Consider the following 22,604-nt stretch of genomic DNA (forward strand, 5'->3'; position numbering starts at 1 on the left):
TAACAAACACATTGTCATTTGTCTCTCACCACTTTGGAATCTTGCTCACCACTTTGTGGCTCACCTGTCTCACTTTATACAAACACAAATATATAAATTGTGGTTGTTGTTTTTATAAAGCGAGAGAAAATTGTATATATAAATACAAATATAAATCTCTTCGTCCTATACACTTAGAATTATACAAATATAAATCCTCCCCCCCCCCCCCCTCTCCCATGGGTTCAGTTCTCCTTTGTCTTTCTCTCTTTCTCGCTTTATTCAAACACAAATTATACACAATACGAACACAATATATACAATTATATAATCATATAAATATATAGTTGTTGCGATTTTATACAAATAAAATGCCTGCAAATCATATGCTCCATAACAAATATAGCTTGTTGGAGCGTAAATAACAAAAATATAGTTATAGATCGCTAATATGATTTATATGTTTCTATTCTTATAATTTGCTCATTTTTTTTTGATTTATTAATTGCTAATTAATATTGAAATATATGTTGCCAATTGTATGAAACAATTGTCTATCTGTTCCAATTCCTCGAATTTTTAAAAAAATTCTAAATTTTGTAGCTCAAGATGCAAATAATGGACTTATCTGAGCCCATAGTGACATGAAAAGTGTAAAGCCCAAAAGATTATGACATAGCCAGAGTCATTTAGGGCCCATAACAAACAATAAGGCCCACTAAACAAAAGATTGTTTGATCAATTCTTTTAAATTTGTTTTTTTTTTTTATCATAAATACAAAAAGATTACCACTTAGACGCATGGGCGGAACTATAGGTGTTCAAGTGGACATTTTTCATCGGAAAATTAGATTGTATAAATATTTCAAATTTTATATTTATAGAATATACGTTTTAAAGCTGGACACTTTTAACAAAAAAATTGACTTTGATCCATTTGAATGAAGAAGTTTCAAATTCAAATGCTGAATTACACAATTTTGTTTTGTAATTTTTAACTTCGCTACTACTCATAAGATTATCCTATCATCTTCTTAATCGATAAACAACTCATTTTATGATCTAACCACAATTTCAAAATGTCACCTCATTTATATAAATAAAAAAGATTATAAAAACATCAATTCTATTTGACTCTAGCATCAAATCATCTTTACGAAAAAAAGAAAAGGAAAAAGAGGCCATTATTTTCAACCATCCAAAGCAAAACTTATCCAAAATCATTCTTCTTTAAAGAAATGGGGATTTTGATATAGCTAAAACACTTTCTTAGACAAAATAAACAAGATATATGAATTTTTATTTATTTTTTTAATATTGTTCAATATCCAAATGCTTTAAGGTTAAACATTCAGCAATTACGTGTAAAAAAGTTTTATTCATCAGTAATAAAAGAGTTATTATCTTTTATGACAAGTGTCTTTCAATTTCGATGAGTAGTCAATTTTATAATTAAGGCGATATGACTTATAAGCATTTTTAAGACATCACTTTTTTCTTAATTAAGAAAGAAAAGTATTTTCAATTTCATTTGACTATAATATGTGATAATCCATTAGAAGAAAAAGGCAAAAAAAAAAAAAAAAAAGAGGTATTATTTCAACCATACAAAGAAAAGCAAACAACTGTTTCAACAAATCAATAGCTATCTTGAAAAGTTAACCCAAAATCTTTCTTATATAAAAAAGAAGATTTTGAGGAAGCTAATCACTTTAGAGAACTTTAATAGTCAAAGTTAGTACTAATTCTTGTAAGAAATTAATATCTCAAAGTTCTTTTTCACATTCCTCTTGTAAACAAATGACCCTACTCCACCATGAAACTAGTCAAAGGGGAACATAATTTCACTACTTCTAACACGTTAAGGAGGTATTAGAACTCTGGTTAAAAATTGTAAGGCGCAAAAAGAAAAAAAAAATCTTTAAATTGAGGTGAAAGAAGTCATATACCATTTGTCTATATACAAAAACAAAAAAGACAATTGATGTAATTCCTCCTTAGATTAGCCTAAACAAAACTAGCAGAATTTTTTTTCATGTGAAATGTGTATAATAGACCTTTTACATGTCAACATTAATATTTGTATTATCCAAGCTATGTAAGTAACAAGAAAACATTATATAACAAAAACCCAAGAAAAAAATAAAAAAAGAATTAACCTAAAAAATGTTACTTTAGCAACTTTGTGAAGGAAAAAAAAAGTGAAAAACTATAGTATATGCATCATTCATTAGATTAGATAGCAGTAAGGCTACTCAATCTTTGTCTTGTTCTGTCTGATGATAGATTTTCTTCTATGGCCTTTCTCTTGTTGTTGTTACTATTGTCTTGTGATTTCTGTTGTTGTTGTTGTACTATGTTGTCTGATTCTTGATTTTGTTGTGATGGAACAACATATGTTGTGTCTATTGATTCTTGATTGTCTTGTGTCACAATTATCTCAGCTTCTTGTTTTTGTTGTTGTTGGGGGCTTTTACATTTGGTTTTCATCATATGAGGTTTAAGTTTATTAACATCTGATAATCTTACTGGCTTCAAGAAAAATTCCTCTGCCCCTTCTTCTAAGCATCTGTAAATCAATCAATCCAATCAGTCTTGAAACAAGAGTAAAGTTATCGACCTATAGGTCACATGTTCGAGTCGGATGAATTTGATTGTTCTCTTCTTACCTACTGATTCTTGAAGGAACATTTTCAGATGACATAATCACTACTGGTATGTTCCTCAGAGATGCAGATTCCTGTTCCAAAAGAAACTGTAAATTAACCAAAATTGGTCCAATAATTAGACACTAGATCTAGATACAAAGAGCAACATAGAAGGGCTAGGGCGTAAGACATTTCTGCATTTTCATCTCCTCGATAAGCTCAAATTGGTTGTCGAAATCCGCAACTCTTTGGCCATCCCCAAGAGATTGTTTTCACATCTCGAAACTTGTGTGACTTCTTAGTCACGTGGAGGCAACTTTCCTAGTTACGCTAAGACTCACCTTCTCTAAATACAAAGAGAAACATAAAAGGGCAAGAACATAGGATCTATTGTACACCTCATCGAAGTTGTTTCCACAGCACGAACCCTTGACTTCCTAGAGGCAACTTTCCTAGTTACGATAAGGATCACCTTATAAATACAAACTCAAAAATAGGATCCCAAACAGTATATAACTAAGAGAAGCCCCTTACACACAAAAAGATCAAATTTTTACAATGCCAAAACTTATGTTTGTTGGGTAAAATTGAATAAACCACACTTGGGTTTAAAAAAAGATTAGATTTTTATAATACCCCAATCAACATAAATGAGTAAAATTATGTTCTAAATAAACTAATTTACAAGAACAAAAAGATACCTTAATTTTCTTAAGCAAATCATAGCCAGTCATCCCAGGCATACAGTAATCAGTTATAATAAGATTAATTTCAGCTTCCTGCAAATTCAACAAACAGAAGAAAAAAAACTTAATTTTTTCAGCTAAAAATTCATAAAAAATAGTTCCATCAAATGAAATTAATTAAAATATTACCTGATGATTATCAAGAGAAACACAAGTTTGATTCTTGTCATTTTCTTGTAAACCAAGAAATTCTAAAGCTTTACTTCCAGAATCTACTGTTGTAACTGCATCAACAATCGAGTTAATATCTCATATGCTCACTCAACTAATTAACGAGTACAAAATTGCAAAAAGCAAAATTCCAAATTCATAAACTCAAAATCCTAATATCAAAATCAAGAAAGTACCTTGACAAGCAGAGGTTTTTAACAACATCTCAATGAGTTTTCTGTCAATAACACTGTCATCAACAGCTAAAACATGAAACTGAGACTCAACAGCAGCCATTCCCATTGTTACAATTTTTTCACCAAAAAGAAAAAAAAAACAGATCTTTAAAAGAAGAAAAAAAAAAGAAAAAGTTAGGTTTTTTTTTCTTTGATGGGATTCTTTGAAAAAGAAAAGAAGATGAGTTTGTTGGAGAAAAAAAGAGGAAAAGTTTTTGCCTTTGTATAGAAGTAAAATAGCAAACAAAATCTCCACAACTCACAAAGCAAGATCTGACCAAATCTCCCCAAATTTCCAAGATTTTTTTTTTTTTTGAATTACAAGGCAAGCAATGGGAAAATCTGATTTTTTTAAAAAAAGGGTGATTTTTTTTTAATTTTTTAAAAATTTGGAAATATGGGTTTTGATACTTATAATGTATTGGGTGATGGGAAAAATGATTCTTGAAGATTTGAGTTATTGTTTGTATAAATATTGTAATGGAAAAAAGTATGGTATAAATATTGAAAGGAAAATAAGTTTTTAGAGGAAAAAGGGAAAGTGGGGGTCAGGGTATTTTGGAAGGTGGAGGGGTAGGGGGGTGGAGTGGGGGGGAAGTGGGACCCACCAAATCCACCCAAAAGATACAGGTGATGTCAGCAGTGATACCTTTTTCCTGGTGTGAAAATCTTGTGTGATTACCATATCTTGAGCAGGTGCAAGGTGGTACAAAAGTGTAATATTTTTTTTTAAAAAAATATTTTTATTGAAACAATTTTATCAAATGTTAAAAAATAATAAAAAGTATAAACTTTAATTTATGTGCAATGATAATATATTTGATAAGATGGAATGAAAGTCATATATTGAAATACAAGATTAGTAGATAATGAAGTGTTGTTTTATTTTTCGATGTATTTAGGTTTGGTTGTAGTTATCGGTTATAGCGTTAGCTTTATTTTTTTCTTATGATCTCTTGTTTTTGCTTTCTATTGTCATTTGTTTTTTATAATTACATTAATTTATTGTATTTGAGTGATCAAGAGTCCTTCGGAATTCTCTATGACGTAATGATAAACTCTGCATATATTCTATATCTCTTCCTAATATCTCATTCATAAATTACACTAAATATATCGTTATTATTATTATTACAATAATAATAATAATATAATATACAACATAATAAATCTGTAATTTTAAATAAAAACAATGTATCATGTAAGAATGGATCTATACTCCTCACCATTCGACCAAATTACTATCCAACCTTTTCGCCTATGAACGCTAAGTAGATAATATTATATCAATTTTAAAAAGTATGCAAGTACAATGGTTAATTTTGCAAAAAAACTTTAAAATTTATGCAAATTATGATATACCCTATGAATCCATCCTTTGACAATATATCTACTATTAGAGGTTACACCGAATACTAGAATAACAATGTAAAATTTCTTTATGTTTATCGATGATAAATACAAATTGAAGAGCCAGCCTATAAGTTAACAATTAAATATTTATAGATATTTGATTTTAAAAACTAATTTATGTACAACGTCTCGATAGAAATAAATGAATTTGTGTAAATTTATAGAGCGCTAATTTCTAAGCTAAGTCCGCCCCTAATTAGTGTTTTTATTTAGCATTAAAATTATTGTTTTTTCTGTTATTTTTTATACGACACTTTTTTATTTTGTACTCGCATTAAGAAATGATATAACTTTACCTTTCTAAATTTATTTTTGGGAAAATACCCAAGTACCCCCTCAACCTATGCCTGAAATCTCAGAGACACACTTATACTATACTAAGGTCCTATTACCCCCTGAACTTATTTTAAATGTAATTTTCTACCCCTTTTTAGCCTACGTGGCACTAGTTCGAAAGAAAAAGTCAACTATGGTTGGGCCCACAAGATAGTGCCACGTAAGCTAAAAAGGGGTAAAAAATTATTAATAAAATAAGTTCAGGGGTAATAGGACCTTAGTATAGTATAAGTGTGTCTCTGAGATTTCGGGCATAGGTTGAGGGGGTACTTGGGCATTATCCCTTTATTTTTAAAAAAATTTAAATTTTCAATCAATGAATATGAATTAATTTATTTTTAATTAATTTAACTAATGAATATGAATCATTTACTTAACTTTTCAAAGTTGATCAAATGTATATTTTCAAGACTAATAATTCACAAGATAAATAAAAAAGAACAATATTTTGATTTATACATTAATTTTATAAAATAACTAATATTATAAATTAACTATTTATAAAAAGAAACGAACAGACTATTTAGTAATCTCATAAAGGTGAATCCCACTTGATTTGATCCACTTACATTATGTTGTTCACTATTTAAAGCATCATAGGTTAGTTGATATAGTACCACTAATAATGCAATTTAATTAAGGGGAGATTAAATAACATGTGCAAGCACACAAATTTGTTGGTTTAATTAAAGATATTTGGTGACTTACATTAATTCTTATTTATTGGCCTATAAATTTGGGAGATTCATTAGTTGAGAATTGAGATAATATAGGCTAGGCGACCTACTCTGGTGGATACGCAAAAATAATTGTTACAAATTTAGATGATTTTATGATTACCTTCAAATTAATTAGAGAGATTTTGAAAGATTTGTAAAATTTTAGAATGACTAATTTGTCTGGCCTATCTTCTCATTTGTCGATGATTTTTCATGTTCGATTTAATAATTAATCTTAAATTCATTATCTTGTTGAGAAAAATTTAATTTCGCTCGTCTAATAGCTTAAAAGAAATTCATAAATTTCTTTAAACTTCAAAGCTTATTGAAATCCTTTTTTCTCAGTGCATATACAAAAATATAAATATCAAATAATGATTGCAGAATAATCTTAAACTCAAAATCTTAGTTTAATGAATTTGACTAACATAAAACCTTAATAAACTAGTTCAATTTTTTTTTTGCTATATGATGTATGATATTATGACTCGATATGAAACTCAAATAACACAAAAAATTACTATTTACAAAATTTAAATTGCAAACTCCTATCAATATTTGGATATGAAAATCAAAGATTCTCACCACATGTTTTGCCTAAAATTATTCCACAATCCGTACAAAATAAGTGGTATTGATACAGAATACTTACTAAATTATTAAAATGGATTTCAAAATTATTACCTAGATATTATCAATTTTGTATTTGAAAAGTAATAAATTAAATAGTCATAATGAAATTGCAACGAAAGTGGAAGATAAATGATGTATTTTTATTGTTATGAGATGTATCCCATGGATATCATAGAACTTTACAACAATTTGATAGATGATAAATAAATATGAAATATAAATAATTTTTTATTGATATATAAAAACTAAACTAGTTAGGAACTTGTACATATAGTTGGCATTAAATTTTAATTTCATTATTTTAAATTTTTTTAATAAAAATTCTGACTCTATGTTTGATAGATGATAAATAAATATTAATTATAAATATTTTTTATTGATATATAAAGCCAAACTAGTTAGGAACTTGTACATATAGTTGGCATCAACTTTAATTTCATTATTTTAAATTTGTTTAATAAAAATTTTGACTCAATTATGTTTGATAGATGATAAATAAATATCAAATATAAATACTTTTTATTGATATATAGAGACTAAACTAGTTAGGAACTTGTACATATAGTTGGCATTAATTTTTAATTTTATTATTTTAAACTTTTTTAATAAAAATTTTTTACTCGATTATGTTATCATTTGTTCAAACTGGTATTAATTGGATAGAGAATAAAAGAGACAAGACTTTTTGACCATAGAAAAGGAAAAAAAAAGGATTTGGTCATGCAAGAAGATTTAAAATAGAAAAAAGAAAATATAACATCATATAGGGACCTACATAAGATTCTTCAAAATATGAAGGCCCATAACTGTCAATTTTTACTTTTATAAGTATAAAAATTTAACATGCTATAGCTTATTTATCTTAACTTAATTGCTAAGTTTTTTATTTCATTTATTATGAGTATTTACTTCTAATTACTAATGTTGAAAATGATTTAATATTATTAAAAAGAATTACACTAATTGAAGCACACTCTTAATACCTTCTGATTTATTGAGTAGTTATTAGTATTCTATCCGATTTAATTCGTTTTAATTTTTTTTATTTACAAATATTTTAACTTACTTTTCATTTTATATTTAATGAGTGGGTTTATAGTTATACAAATATTATAATACGTTTAAAATTACAAGTTTTGAAAGTTTTACTTGACTGCATAAATAACATAAGAGATTATTTGATTTAAAGATTATTTATGTTGAATTAATTGTGTTATTTCTTATTGATTGTTTTTATTTATGTTATTATTAATTGTATTATTTCTTATTTTTATTTATGTTAAAGTAACATGTATTACATAATTTCAAAATTAAAATTAAAATATTTATTTATAAAAAGCCTCTTATTAATTAGTTTTTTTTAAAAAAAAGATTAAGGACCTCAAGAGCATTTTTGTCGTTTTAGTTATTTTATTGAGAAAAAATTAATTCTGATCCTATTATTTAACTACGTGAGGAATGAGTTATCTTATTAGTAGGGATAAAGCAACACTAAATTTAATCAAATTACTATTTGTATTTATTCAATATTACCAAAATATTACCAAAAAAATTATGTTTCTTAGTCAAATAAGTTATACTTAAATTGAAATCACTAGCAAATTCAGTATATTTTTTATCTTTTCACTAAAATTCGATATTCACGTCGAGATTTAACTAACTAATTTAAATTTACATTAAAAATTTTAACATAAAAAGTCATTAACCGTTTCTTATCAAAGCAACTCCATAAATGATAACTTGATAAACTCTTTGATTCAATTTATTTGTCTTTTTTTCTTTTTAATCTATACAAAACAAACATCTTTCCCATTTTTTAACAACTTTTTCATTCTCAACTTTCTTCATAAAATGTTTAAGACTATAAAATTAAAGAACATCTCGATACATTCCATATATCTTCATTTTAAATTCACGTGATTCAAAAATCTTAACACTATTTAAATTTCGTATCAAAACTAAAATCAATCTAATAAATTAATAAATTAAAACGAAACGAAATAATTAAAAATTACGAACACGATATTCTAGAAAACTCACATGATTCATGTACAACATGTACCAAAGATCGTAAATAGTATATGTGTCTATGAATAAAGATTCCCAAACGCATCATATATTGTCTGGTACAACCTGTCTCACTTAATCCACACTCCTAAAATCATAAATTGAATATCCTGTCTTGCTTAAATCCAAAAATATTTATTATATAGTTTTTCTTGAATAAAAAAAATAAAGTATATAGCTCCTCCATTCATATCATATCACAAAACAAAGGGTATGATAATATTTCTACTTCTTTTTTTCAAGAGTCATGTGATTTAATGATATAGTATATTGTCCATTTGGTCATGTATATTTTTTTTAAAGAAAAATTGAAATATAGTTTCGAATTTTTTTGAAATTTGAAAAACTTTTACAGGTTATTTTTGTAATTTTTAATTTAAATTGCGATTATAATTAGAAAAAAAAAAAAAAAATTCAATTTTGTATTCCTATCCAAGTTGTTATATATCCAAATAATCAATTGAGTTACACATATATAATTGTATATATCATCAGAAATATACTCTATATATGCTTTGAAGATAAATTATTGACTCAAATCCCTCAAAAAAATATGAATAATTATATTATCATTAGACAAAAGCCAAACAACTAGGGTAATGTGAAGATTACAAACTTAAATATAAAGTGGATATGTACAAAATATTTAAATTTTTTTTTAGCATTTTTCTCTACATGGAGTGGGGTTGTAACTTGTAAGGTTGGGAAGTGGGGTTATATACAAAGAGAGAAAAAGAAATTTTTAATTAGCATATAATATTCTTTCATTCCGCTTTAAAAAGTTAGAAATCTCAAAGTTACAGTAAAATTATTTTCTTGTAAATTATAACTTATAAATTTGAGTCATAAAATCATCTATTGATATTTGTATCATATATGATATCTACTTATGCTCTTTTTAGATTGTCGCCCTAACTTGGATATGGTATGAATACGAAATGCTTCATACAACACTAAAAGAAAATTGTAAATTACATGCAGATTTTTTTAGAAATTAGTATGAAAATTTGTAGAAAAGTAAGTTTTCTGTGAATTTTCATATTAATCCATGAAAATCCTCATGTATCTCATATTTTTCTTGTAGTGCAACCTATTATCTTTTTTTCTTTTCCCCTTTTAATCTGTTTATTGAAAATTTCAACTCGTGCGTGAAATCAACTACTAATATTTATATCATAATGTAATATATACACACACTTCATCTAACTAATAATCTTCTATTTTCTATTCTTTGAATCCCCTAATTAAAAATTATGACTGGTATGTAAAATCAATTATTGATACTTATATCATGATATAGTATCTACGTTATGCCTCTTAGAGTATAGCCCTACCTAGAATATTGCATGAACGTGGAATATTTTATATAATCAATTATCTTTTTTTTCTGCTTATTCTTTGAGTTCACTTACTAAAAATTCTGAATTGCGTGTATGGAGTGTTGGGGCGGGGGTGGAACTTTGTAGGTTACTCATGTTTATATCATGAACGCGAAATACTTCATGTATCTTATTTTTTTTCTTAATTTTTAATTCACTTATTAAAAATTCTGAGTCGCGTGTGTGGCATGTTGGTGTAGAGGGGTGTGGATGGATGGACCTTTCTAGGCTACTACCCCTCCATGTTTAGGACAAGGAGAGTATATATTATGAATAATGCAAACAGATAGATTCCAGCAGATTGTGTCTACCCCTTGAGGAACCTTACATGTTTTCTCTTCCTATTTTTCATAATCACTTTTGACCCTACCAATATTGTTTCATCAATATTTCCATGTTTTGTGGATCCACAAAAAAACCCAACTTATAGTCTTTTTTCCCCTTTATTTAGGTGTATTTTTGCTTTACAAATGAACATATAATAAAAGTTTCACATGTTCAACAATATTCACATCACAACTTTTGTTATATCAAATTTGCTCAACATAAAATTCATCAAAAGTACTCTTTATTGGGATTGTTTCATACTTAAGATTTAAATTCGATGATTTAATTGACCTAATCAGAACTCCTAAATAAGATTAAATATTTTGGCTAATCATTGTTTTGAGATTTGATGATACAACTGAACATTTAATGAAGTTTCACATGTTTAACATTTGTATCAGAATTTTATGATTAAATTGAATTCGCGCAACATAAAATTCATCAAAAGCAAAAAAAAAGAAAAGTACTCACTATTAGAATTGTTTCATACTTAAAATTTAAACTCGATTATTTGATTGGCCTAATCAAAACTCTGAGTAAGATTAGATATTTTGGCTAATCATCATTTTGAGATTTGACATCGATTCAATCGTACAAGGTTGATGTCAATTAATTTGACATTGTTGTTTAGCCTAATTTTGATCAAGATTAGACATGATTGGACTGGTTAAGAACACATTATTATAATTAATATAGTGATTAAAAAAATAAACCTTCTAACTAAACACATTAGATATACATACACTCAGACCATGCAAATAAGAAAAGCCAATTAATTACTTTTATAATAATAATAAGGAAAAATTACGCGTATAAGTAAATATATATTAGTCAATTAATTAATATACCTATAGTTTGCCCTAATTAGAATTCACGAACTACTTGTAGCTATAATTACGCGGCTCAACTTTTTAGTTTTGTATAATTCGCACGTTAGTACAATTCAAAATTTGTATATTATAATTTGTATAACTTTTGTATGATTCGAAATTTCTATATTATAATTTGTATAATTGTTTACACTTTTGATCTTCGTAAAACAAATTTATACAAAAATAAATGAATTATATAAATGTACCTGCAAATTACACAAATCCACGAATTTTTATAAACGAGACATCTTAAACTGTAGCTACAACTAGTAGATATACAAACAATAGCCATGGAGTATAATTAAGTTTATTATAATAGCTTTTGTGAAAGTTTCCTAATAATAATAATTATTATAATAGCCATGCATGCATGCACATATATATATATATATATATATATATATATATATATATATAAACGGAATTTAGGAATATATTATATATTTTCAGTTTGTAATTTAAACAAATAGAAAAAAAATTAAACAAAATCTTGGAACTTAATATTCATTATGAGCTGTTGAAATTATTAGTTACACTAAATGATTAAAATTATTTGTCTCTTTTTTCTATTGAAATGGTATATCACAAATCACAATCAACAAAGTACCTTAGTATCCAAATGTTGGGAAAGGAAGCAAATATTCTTAATTATCTAATTTTCGAATTTAGAGATAAACATCTTAATTTAAAATGAGCATATAGAGAATTAAAGTGCTTTTGATGAAATTGAACTATTAAAAATTAACATGTTTGTTTTATTAAAAAAAGAAGAAGAAGAAGAGAAACTAGATTACTTTAAAATTTAGTTTATTTATAATTAATAGTAATAATATGTATAGCGTGTGCTTATCACAATATATATGACTCTTAACAAATTAATTAAGTGTTTTCATAATCTTATTGAAAAGATACACTGCACAAAGCACTAGCAAATATAAATATTACTCTTAATTTGGAGATTATCCAAATCAAGCAAAACGCCACATTAGTTTAATTATTTAAATATTGGGATTAGATACAATTTGGACAGATAATGTGGGCTAATTATAAATTAAGAAATCTTATAAAATAGAAAAAAGGTTTTTTTTTAATATATAAAACAATAAAAAAAAACTACTTGTGCTACTAGCCATAACTAATGTAAATAAATATTTTATTGTTTGGTAAAAGATAAGACCAAAAAAGGTGACCTATATAGGGATTTGGGAGGCTTTTTTTTGTTTAATAATTAATGGATTTTCCACATATGGAAAATCTTTTTGGAATTTGGATTTTATATATAAACTCAAAACTATTTTTAATTTGTGTTTAGGTTCAATTTTTTAAATTAGTGGAAAAGTTTAAAGTACCTATTCTTCCATTTTGAATAAACAACGCAATAAGAATTTCAATACCTTTTTACAAGTTTTGAACTAATTAAACTCCACTTACTTTAAGTTTTGAACTAATTAAACTCCACTTACTTTAATTTGATGCCTATTTGGCTATTATAATCCATTAGAAACTATTAATATTAAATATATATTCTTTTCAACTTCATATAAGGTATTTGGTACGAGAAAAATATTTTCTATAATTATTTTAAGAATTAACTAAGAGGTAATTATTATTATCTTGTCATATAAATAGATTAATTATTATTTTCGCCCATCAGTGTATTTTTCTATAATTATTTTAAGAATTAACTAAGAGGTAATTATTATTATCTTGTCATATAAATAGATTAATTATTATTTTCGCCCATCAGTGTGTGACTATTGACACACATATTCTTCCTTTTACCGTTTTACGGCATGTTTGGGGCTAACAACTAGAGCTTGAATAAAATAATAATAGTATAAATGTCTATAGAATAATTATTTAGTCATTAATTATATTTTAAAATATAATCCTTCTTCATTCAAATGGTAAATAATTTAAGAAAATATTTTTTAAAAGTAATGATAAATAATTTGAGACGGATAAAATAATACTCTTTATTTATGTGAAACTTTTCGAAATTAATCTCTGCGCATTTGTAGATGAAGTAAAAGAAATGAAAAGGTAGTATATACTAATCAGTAAAATCTTCAAATTTTACAATGATTATGAGGGGATTATGGTAAGCAAATCTCCATGGTCTTCAAGACTATATTGTATAATCTATTAGGAAAATGACCTATTTTCTAATTTTTCACCACTAACCCCACCATAGACAACAAGAACAATCCTTTTTTTTGTAAATTAAAATTAAAATAACAGAAGAGTTTTTTTTAAAATATTTCGATCTTTCTAGGATAGTCATCAACTATAATAAAATATCATTATAATAATTTAGTTTGTTTCTTTGAAATTAGTAACAAGAAGATATAGTCAGAAATATCGACTCTTGTGATAATAAGAGCGGTAAACATAACCTTTGATGGAAATAAACAATTATTTTATTATATCAATCAAGTTAATCAAGAATTATGTTATTAAGTGTAGATTGATTAAGGTAATTTTTATTATGTAGTCAGATAGAAATAAATTAATTAAAAAATAGATAATTAAAACTTTAAACTAGCATATATCATAGATTTTTATATAATAATAATAATAATAATAATAATAATAAAATATTCAAACAAACGATGCCACGATAATAAATTGAATTGAAAGGGACAAGAGATGGTCCCAAAGTACCAAATCTCTAATTCCAAAGAAGGATTTGGTCTTAAAAACAAATGATTCTTTTGATTTTGTTTTGGGAGGTTTTTTCTAATCAAAAGATTCTTGCCGGATATAGTGGGTCATATATGTTTTTTCTTAAGAAAAAAAACTTTGGTTAAAATATTTTTTCACTCTATGTTTATATCAAATCAAATAGTTAGTCTACGTTTATATCAAATCAAATAGTTAGTCTTAAATTTTAAATATATAGAATAAGAACTCATATAATTTTCCATGATTAGATTATTAGTATATATTACATATATAAATAGTGCTATAGAAAAAATATAATTTATATTTATTAATCTGATATAAATATTGAGTATGAATAATAAATATTTACTTTTTTTACTTTTTTCTTATGGCGTTGACGTGTCAAAGTCTCACTTATTTAAAAAATTTACTCAAGATTTTATCCTTTTATTGTGGGGTAGAGGTGTGTGTAAGTTTTTATTATTGTCTTATTTTGACGGGTCAGTTTTAGTGAGAAATAAGTAAAACGAGCCGATATCAATATGGATTATGGTATAATAATGAAATTGTTTTATTTTAAATTAGAGATCTCAAGTTTAAGATTTTGATATGAAAAGAATTATATTGAAAGTGTTATTTTCAAATGTACACTGTAATGCGTGACTCAAATTTTACGGGAAGCTTATTCAAATTTGATATGTTGATCTACTTCTTTTGTCTCGTGTTAGTTGTTATATATTTGACTTCTTAAAACTCAAGTTATGTGAACTTTAATCGACACTTAAAAATATATTATATATCTGAAAGAAGTATCAAAGGCATCCCTAAACTTGCCACAAATTATTAGTTTCATCTCTGAATTATTGAGTATTGATAACCTTAAAAACACTCATTTACTTGTCTAACTATTCTTAGATACATCCCCGATACACTCCCGATATGTAACATGGCATAGCAAGTGACCTCAAACTCTTGTAGTAGGATGGAGTTCTTAATGAAAATCTAGAGTGATGTTGACAATACCCCTAAACTTGACGAAAATTTAAGAGTGTATTTCACTAATGTTCAAAGGTATATTTAGCTTTAATTTAATCAAGTAAATGAGTATTTTAAAATAGTCAATAGTTTAAAAATGAATCTAATAATTTTCATCATAGTTAAGAGTATTTTTGAAACTTTTCTTCTATATATTTTCATATAATTCATAACATGGTAAAAATGCATTTTACCTATGATAACATAATTATATATAGTTAACTTCCTCAGACCTCGATTTATCATTTGATCATGATATTGCAATGTTGTTATTATTATATTGAAATTAATTATAAATAAATTAATTATGTAGCATAAAAGTTACATTTTTTTAATTATTAATTTTTTTCCCATGCGTACAAACATATCCTTAATTATTCTTCATACTATTGGGCCACAACGTCCTTCTTATCCTTTCAAATTTCACTAAAGGGTATGTTTAATTAGGTTAACAATATTAAGTTAGGTTTTGTTTGGAGGTAGCACCTTATGCTGTTTAGGTGGTACCCACTACATAATAATACACAATTTAATGTGCCCTAATTAGGACTATTCATATTGCATGTGTGACTGTCCCAAAAGTAGTCCTTTGTGATGCTGTTTCTATATAAAAAAATAATTAACATGTGTGTGAATTATTAACTAATTAAATTGACCAAATAAATAGAGATATTTTTTCAAAGTCTTTCATATTATTTTTTAAAAATGGTAATCATATGGAAGTCAAATATTAGAAATTATTTTAAGCTTTAGTTTTGAAATAACGTCCATGCATGGTAATTTCTTCATGGAAAATTATACAACTACATTATGTCAAAACTTTAGTTATTCCATTTTTTGGTATATACAACGTAATTTATTCTTATCGTAGTTTTTTTAAATGAAAGAAAATATAAATTTCATAATAATATAAAAAGGAGGAACAAAATCGTATCTGAAAATGACCTTTTCACTCGATCATTAATTCTCAAGTGATCAATTTCGATTTTTCAGACACATCACACCAATTCTACTTGGATCTTGACTTTTATATATACAAAGAAAAACGTTATCATATTTTTCATATTGTTCCTACTTAATCCAATTTTGTAAATGAATTAATAGATGGACCTAATACGATAAGATTTATTATAGATCTTAAACATAAGTGTGAAAAACATGTTTATGTTTTGATGGGATATATCATTCATGTTAATCAACTCAAAAAATAAAGAATATAAGTTGAAAAAAGCATTGAACTTCAATTTCTAAACATTATGATAAATTTTATGAAAATACACATAATTTACCATCTTATGTCTCTGAAAAAGATCGCGTAAAAAACACATGTCTAGAAAAGTATAATTCCAATTATTGAACACTAAAAAAAAACTCTGAAAATTAATTCTTTCACTCTCCCAATTTATTTGACACATTTCATTTTTCGTAAGTCAAATAATTTATGTTTAATAAAAAATTTGTTTCTGGAATTTCATTTTTTTTTTGAAATGAAATTTATATATTTTTGTAAACTACGTAAAAAGTATTATATCAAAATAATTAAAATAATATGAAAAATTTACGATTAAAAATAAACTTGTTTGAATTTCGAAACTCCAAAAAGTGTCGGTATAAATTGTGACGGAAGGAGTACTATTTTATTGGGTCTATGTTAAACTTCTTGGCTAATTGGGCCTATGATGTTTGGAGATCCAATAAGACAGTAGTTGGGCTTACTTCAGTGTGGGCCTATATCTTGAATTGAGAATGGGCTGTTTTTGGAGATCCAATAAGTTGGCTCAGAGTGAATATGGAATATCACTTGTTGTCAATTGTGGTTTAGTGGTTCTTAGGGCTACTAAGCTAGCGTTATCGTAGATTTTAGATTATATTTTAAAAATTTACATTTAAATATTTATTCGGTCATGTGAAAATCTGATCTTTGAATATTTTTTAAGTTTTAAAATGATATATATATATATATATATATATATAGTTTTTCCTTTTCATTAATTTTATTTATTAAAACAACTTTTAACTATGACGATTTTTATAGGTGGAGAAATTTTTCAATATCTATATAAAGTTGCTTATATATATTAAAGTTAACACGATATTTTTTTTATTTCACAGATTTGGTCAAATATATTAAAGTTAATATGACTTTTTTTATTTGATACCGATTTTCATTTGTTCCCCCACTATAGCCAATACCCTCATTTCTGAGATATTTAGAGAGTAAAATTTTGATAATATTTAAAAGATCGTTTATCAATGCTTTTTTTAATATCACTTTTGCATCATTGGAGGGAAGTAATTTGAGATTTTCGGTAATTTTCTATATTTATTTGCTTTCTTGAATATTTAAGTGTTGGGAGTTTGTATAAATATTTTTTTGGGATCTTTAGATCGTGATTTTACAAATAAACTTAATCTTTTAGGTTACTTGTTTGATTTTTCTTAAAAATTATTTTTAAGAATAATTATTTAGTTAATATTTAATTTCTTTTATGATCACATAAAACACAAAAATTGGCAATAGTCCATCAACGTGTAATATTTATGAAGTTGATAAACATAAAGAAGACATGAATTTTGCACTGTCAAATTAAAAATGTGATGAATATACAAATATCATTTAATCTTATGAAATAATGAATATAATTTCCTAATATGAGATTATGTGGGCCGAGAATTAGGGCAAAGGAATTGTTAGTAATTGGATAGTTTGTCTCGCTTATCTTTCGAACTAGTAATCGTAACATTACTTTAAAAATTTCATATTATATTTCCTCTCAACTTTGTTCACTTGTGTTGTTTTCTTTCTCCAAATTACTTTTATTTAAATCATCAAAGTATGCGTACATATTATACTCTCTGAATTTCACTTGTGAAATTATATCGAACATCATTTTAAAATATCACATAGTATGTGAGTTAGTAAGTCAATGAAAAACAAAAAAAAAAAATTAGAACTCGTTTTAAAATAAATCTATCCCATATATTAATTGAAAGGAATAATTTTTCAAAATCCTAGCCATTTCGAGATTATAATCTAAAAATAAAATAACAATTCCGAAATAACTAATAGCGGAATATAACAAGCCCTCTTTATCCCATACTCCACCCATTGAAATTGTTTAATAATATAAACTGATTTTTTCTTCTTCTTCTTCTCACAATTTCCCCTGTTTTTTGTCTACTTGTTAACAGGGAAAATTAACTCCATGAATGCTTTAAAGCTCTTTTTAAGTGCAGCAGCACTTGCAATAATGGCTGTTCTATTGACTTTAAGCTCCAAAAATGTTTACAGTCCACCTTCAATACCAGGATCCAAAGATCTCTTATCGAAATCTGAAGTAATACATCTGAAAGGAGCAGTTGGGCCGGAGAGTATTGCGTTTGACCCGAACGGAGAAGGTCCATACACCGGCGTTGCTGATGGCCGGATTCTTAAGTGGAATGGAGATTCTGACGGTTGGGTTGATTTTGCTGTCACTTCGTCTCAAAGGTAAAAAGCAAAAATCCCCAATTTCTATGGCTATTTTTGGTAATTTTTGTTTTATAGTATGTTTTTCATATTCTCAAATCCTGAATTAGTCTTGTTAACATGCTTGTAATGAGTTTGATTTCTTAGACGGTCAGTCGAGTAATAGTTATTATTAGAGAGTATCTCGAAAGTCACTGTCTTTGTTGGAAACAAATGGAATTAAGAAAGAAAGTTGACTCTTTGAGTGAGCAACTATATGAGATATTAACCTCCTTGTAATGCGGGCCGATTAAAAGTACGAATTCAGGATTTAAAGTTTATGAGCTTAGCTTTTATGTGATTTTAATGAATTTTTAAACATAAATTTATACTCAGCTTAAAAGTAGTGAGTTCAGATAAACGCCAAGGTTGTGTTTGTTTCTAACGGTGCTAATCATAATCGTGGAGTATCTTTTCAAATGAATTAGATGGTATATGGGCCAGTTTATAAGTATGTCGTGTGATACTAGGTGTTGCGAGGTAGCTTTCCTTCTGAAGCTGTGGACTTATTTTTCTTATGAATAATGGAAGTGTTTGTTTATTCTTTCTCCGGACTGCTTTGGACTGTTTTTCCTTGAGTCGAGGGTCTAGTGGAAACGACCTCTCTACCTCTAAGATAGGGGTAAGGTTTGCGTACTCTTTAGTCTTTACCCTCCCTAGTCCTCACTTTATGTTGTTGTAGTATTAACGGAAGTGTCAATTGTGACCAAATTTCAAACTTTTAGGCATATTTATATCGGTTCATGGGTCTCTGGTTGTGGAATCTGTATATTCAAGAATCCTACTTTTACTCAATTTATCTTTTCTACAGTGACATGTGTTTTTTCATAGATGGAGTCGATTGTATTAAACTTCAAGACTTAGAAAAACAAAGATTTTGGAGTGATCTGTATACTTTAGAAAGACCATAAAGCGCTGTGGTGGGATGGATAAGATCCTTCTATTCTTACTAAAGATCTTGTGTTCTAGTCCTGTAAATAGAGAAACTTTTAGTAGGGAGCGTTCCCCACTATCATTGGCCATACTTAGCTAATCTGGATTAGTCAAGCTAGTGGGTTCTGGTAAACCTTTAGCAAGTTCCAAAATGTTAAGTTGTGATGTCATGTTTCCTTTATTGCACCACCTTTACGTTCAAAAAGATTCTTTAGTAACTTGTCTTGTAACTGGAATATGTAAGTCATCTTCTTATTTGTCTAGTTCATATCTTCTGTCACCTGAGGATTCTTACTGTATGTAATTACAGTATGTCAACCTTTTATAATTTTATGGCTACTTCACCGTTATTCATGTGGTGTTTGTTTATTCAGATTCCAACAACAAACGACTCTTAATACGAGTATTATTGAAGGAAGAACACAAGTAGCCTTGTCTCAGCAGGGAAACACTTGCAATTTGATTTTGTTTATATGTTTGAAATGTATGACTCTTAACATTTTCCTTATTTCCCCCAAGAAATCATTGAGATGAACTAGTTTTTGGCTTCTCTTTTTTTTTTTTTTTGTGTGTGTGTATGCGTTTTTCAAAATTATCTAATGGAACTTGACATGATATCATCAAGGAAGGAATGTGTGCACCCTTTTGCTCCCCAAATGGAGCACGTATGCGGAAGACCGCTGGGCTTACGATTTGATACAAGAACCGGAGACCTCTACATTGCTGATGCCTATTTAGGACTTCACGTTGTGGGTCCATCTGGTGGATTAGCTACCCCACTCGTCACAGAAGTTGAAGGCCAGCCTCTGCGCTTCACAAATGACCTCGACATCGATGAGCAAGAAGATGTAATTTACTTCACAGATACCAGCACACAATTCCAGAGGAGGTAATTTATATCCAATGGACTATTTAAATTTGAATCTGTTCATGCGAAGCTAAATTGGGTTTGATAGCCGATAGGTTGGTGTAACGTAGATTGCGTATAGGGTCAGCAAAACAGAGAAGTCAGTTTCGTTATTAGGTTCATATGCCACTTTGTAACATACAGATACTCTTGAAGAAACTGATTCTGATTTCTCATCTTATATCTAGGCAATTTGTTGCATCTGTTGTAAGTGGAGACAAGACAGGCCGGCTGATGAAATACGACAAATCAACCAAATCAGTGACAGTTTTACTACGAGGCCTTGCTTTTGCCAACGGTGTAGCCTTGAGCAAAGACAAGTCCTTTGTACTAGTAGCTGAAACTAGTACCTGTAGAGTAGTAAGGCATTGGCTTAAAGGCCCTCATGCAGGAAAACACGATACATTTGCTGATCTACCAGGATATCCAGACAACATCAGAAGAAACTCGAGAGGGGAGTTTTGGGTCGGTTTGCATTCAAAAAGATCGCTGCTTGCAAAATTAGTCACATCCTATTCATGGTTCGGAAAGACAACACTAAAACTTCCATTCACCTTCCAGCAACTGCATTTCTTGTTAGTTGGAGGACAGCCTCATGCAACTGCAATTAAGCTAAGCGAGGACGGGCAAGTTTTGGATGTTCTAGAAGACCTCGAGAGCAAGACGTTGAAGTTCATAAGCGAGGTTGAGGAGAAGAACGGCAAGCTGTGGATTGGTTCTGTACTGGTGCCTTTTGTTGGAGTTCATGAATTGTCTTAAAAGTTGCAGTATCCTAAATAGGTTAGCTCAACTTTTGGTGATGAATAAGTTTTTAACTTAGAGCCAAGAGTTTGTCGGAAACGATGTTTCTGCTTTCACTAGGTAGGGTAACGCTATGTAAACCCATCATGGTCACACCCTACTTGTCGGATTACACTGGATATGTTATTGTCGGATTACACTGGATATGTTATTGTTGTTTCTGGTGATAAAACTTTCTTTAAGTAAACTATTTGTGACTTCCTCAGATTCCTCTGTAGTGGCCTGACTAAGTTTTAACTTTGAATTAGAGTTATTTAATGTACCTATATTCTTAATTATCCCGGAAATAAAGCCCCAAGATTATAATTTTCGAACTAATTTATGTTTTGTCAAATATTTCATCAAACGCAATATAAATATAACTCAATCATGAAAAGTATTCGATGTCATCGACTTAGATTCACATACTAGTTGTTTATCACATGCTGCTGACTAAAAGTAAGGGGAATTGTAACACGTTATCATATCTTCTAAGAAAAATTAAATTATGATCATATAATATATATCCACATTCTTGGGAACACAAATATTAGAAGCTTCCTCAAAAAAAATATCCTAACTTTAACTTTAGCAGATGATATATAATATAGTAATTAATTCTTATCGTGATTGTACGTTGTGGTGTGTGGTCTTTCTTTCAGTAGAAGAATTAGATTTTTGGTATTTGCCGTTGAGTTTCATTTTTATTGGTTTTTAGTTTATTGATAATATCTTTATTTATTTATAATTTCTTTTTTATATATATATATATATATATATATATAAATATGTTGTTTTTTGTGTTTTCTTTTAGGCCTCACACTTTTTCTATTGATTGTTACGTTTTGTCATTATTTTCTTCATTCTTTTTATAGAGAATTTACTTATTTTTTAAAAATTATAATAAAATTTATGTACATTTTACCTTCTTCAAATTCTCGTATTTTATGTATCTTAGTTCAAGCAAATCCAAAGTGAGGGAAGATACTTTTTTTTTTGTTCCTTGCTAACTCATTTAACAAAGTTAAAGAAAAATAAGTCTTTATAAGCTTTTCCTTTCCCTTTTCTCACATGCCAAACACAAGATGCTATAAACTCTAGCAACCTTTTGAGAATTGTATTAGTTTGGAGTAAATTAATTAATTAGTTTCATGGAAATTTCAAAAGTTTTTACTCTTTAAAAATACTTGTTATGTTAGTCTCTTCAATTTTAGAATAAAAACTTATTCAAACCTAACACATGCAACAAACTATCACTAAGTAATCACCCCC

General features: G+C 27.5%; 2 protein-coding genes across 2 annotated transcripts; one reads left to right on the forward strand and one right to left on the reverse strand.

The window, feature by feature from the left end:
- Positions 1–2,037: 2,037 nt before the first annotated feature.
- Positions 2,038–4,258, reverse strand: LOC101247174 (two-component response regulator ARR9). Its single transcript, XM_004249190.5, has 5 exons — positions 3,721–4,258; positions 3,503–3,597; positions 3,329–3,406; positions 2,649–2,719; positions 2,038–2,548 (listed from the first exon to the last, which is right to left on the reverse strand). The coding sequence occupies exons 1-5, from the start codon at positions 3,824–3,826 to the stop codon at positions 2,215–2,217; spliced, it is 684 nt and encodes a 227-aa protein (XP_004249238.1). The 5' UTR covers positions 3,827–4,258; the 3' UTR covers positions 2,038–2,214.
- A 14,055-nt stretch (positions 4,259–18,313) lies between these two features.
- On the forward strand, positions 18,314–21,636 carry LOC101244135 (strictosidine synthase 1). Its single transcript, NM_001317795.1, has 3 exons — positions 18,314–18,694; positions 20,271–20,534; positions 20,741–21,636. The coding sequence occupies exons 1-3, from the start codon at positions 18,411–18,413 to the stop codon at positions 21,309–21,311; spliced, it is 1,119 nt and encodes a 372-aa protein (NP_001304724.1). The 5' UTR covers positions 18,314–18,410; the 3' UTR covers positions 21,312–21,636.
- The last annotated feature ends 968 nt before the right edge of the window (positions 21,637–22,604 follow it).

This window comes from Solanum lycopersicum, chromosome 10 (assembly GCF_036512215.1).
Source record: "Solanum lycopersicum chromosome 10, SLM_r2.1".
NCBI classification, from domain to species: domain Eukaryota; kingdom Viridiplantae; phylum Streptophyta; class Magnoliopsida; order Solanales; family Solanaceae; genus Solanum; species Solanum lycopersicum.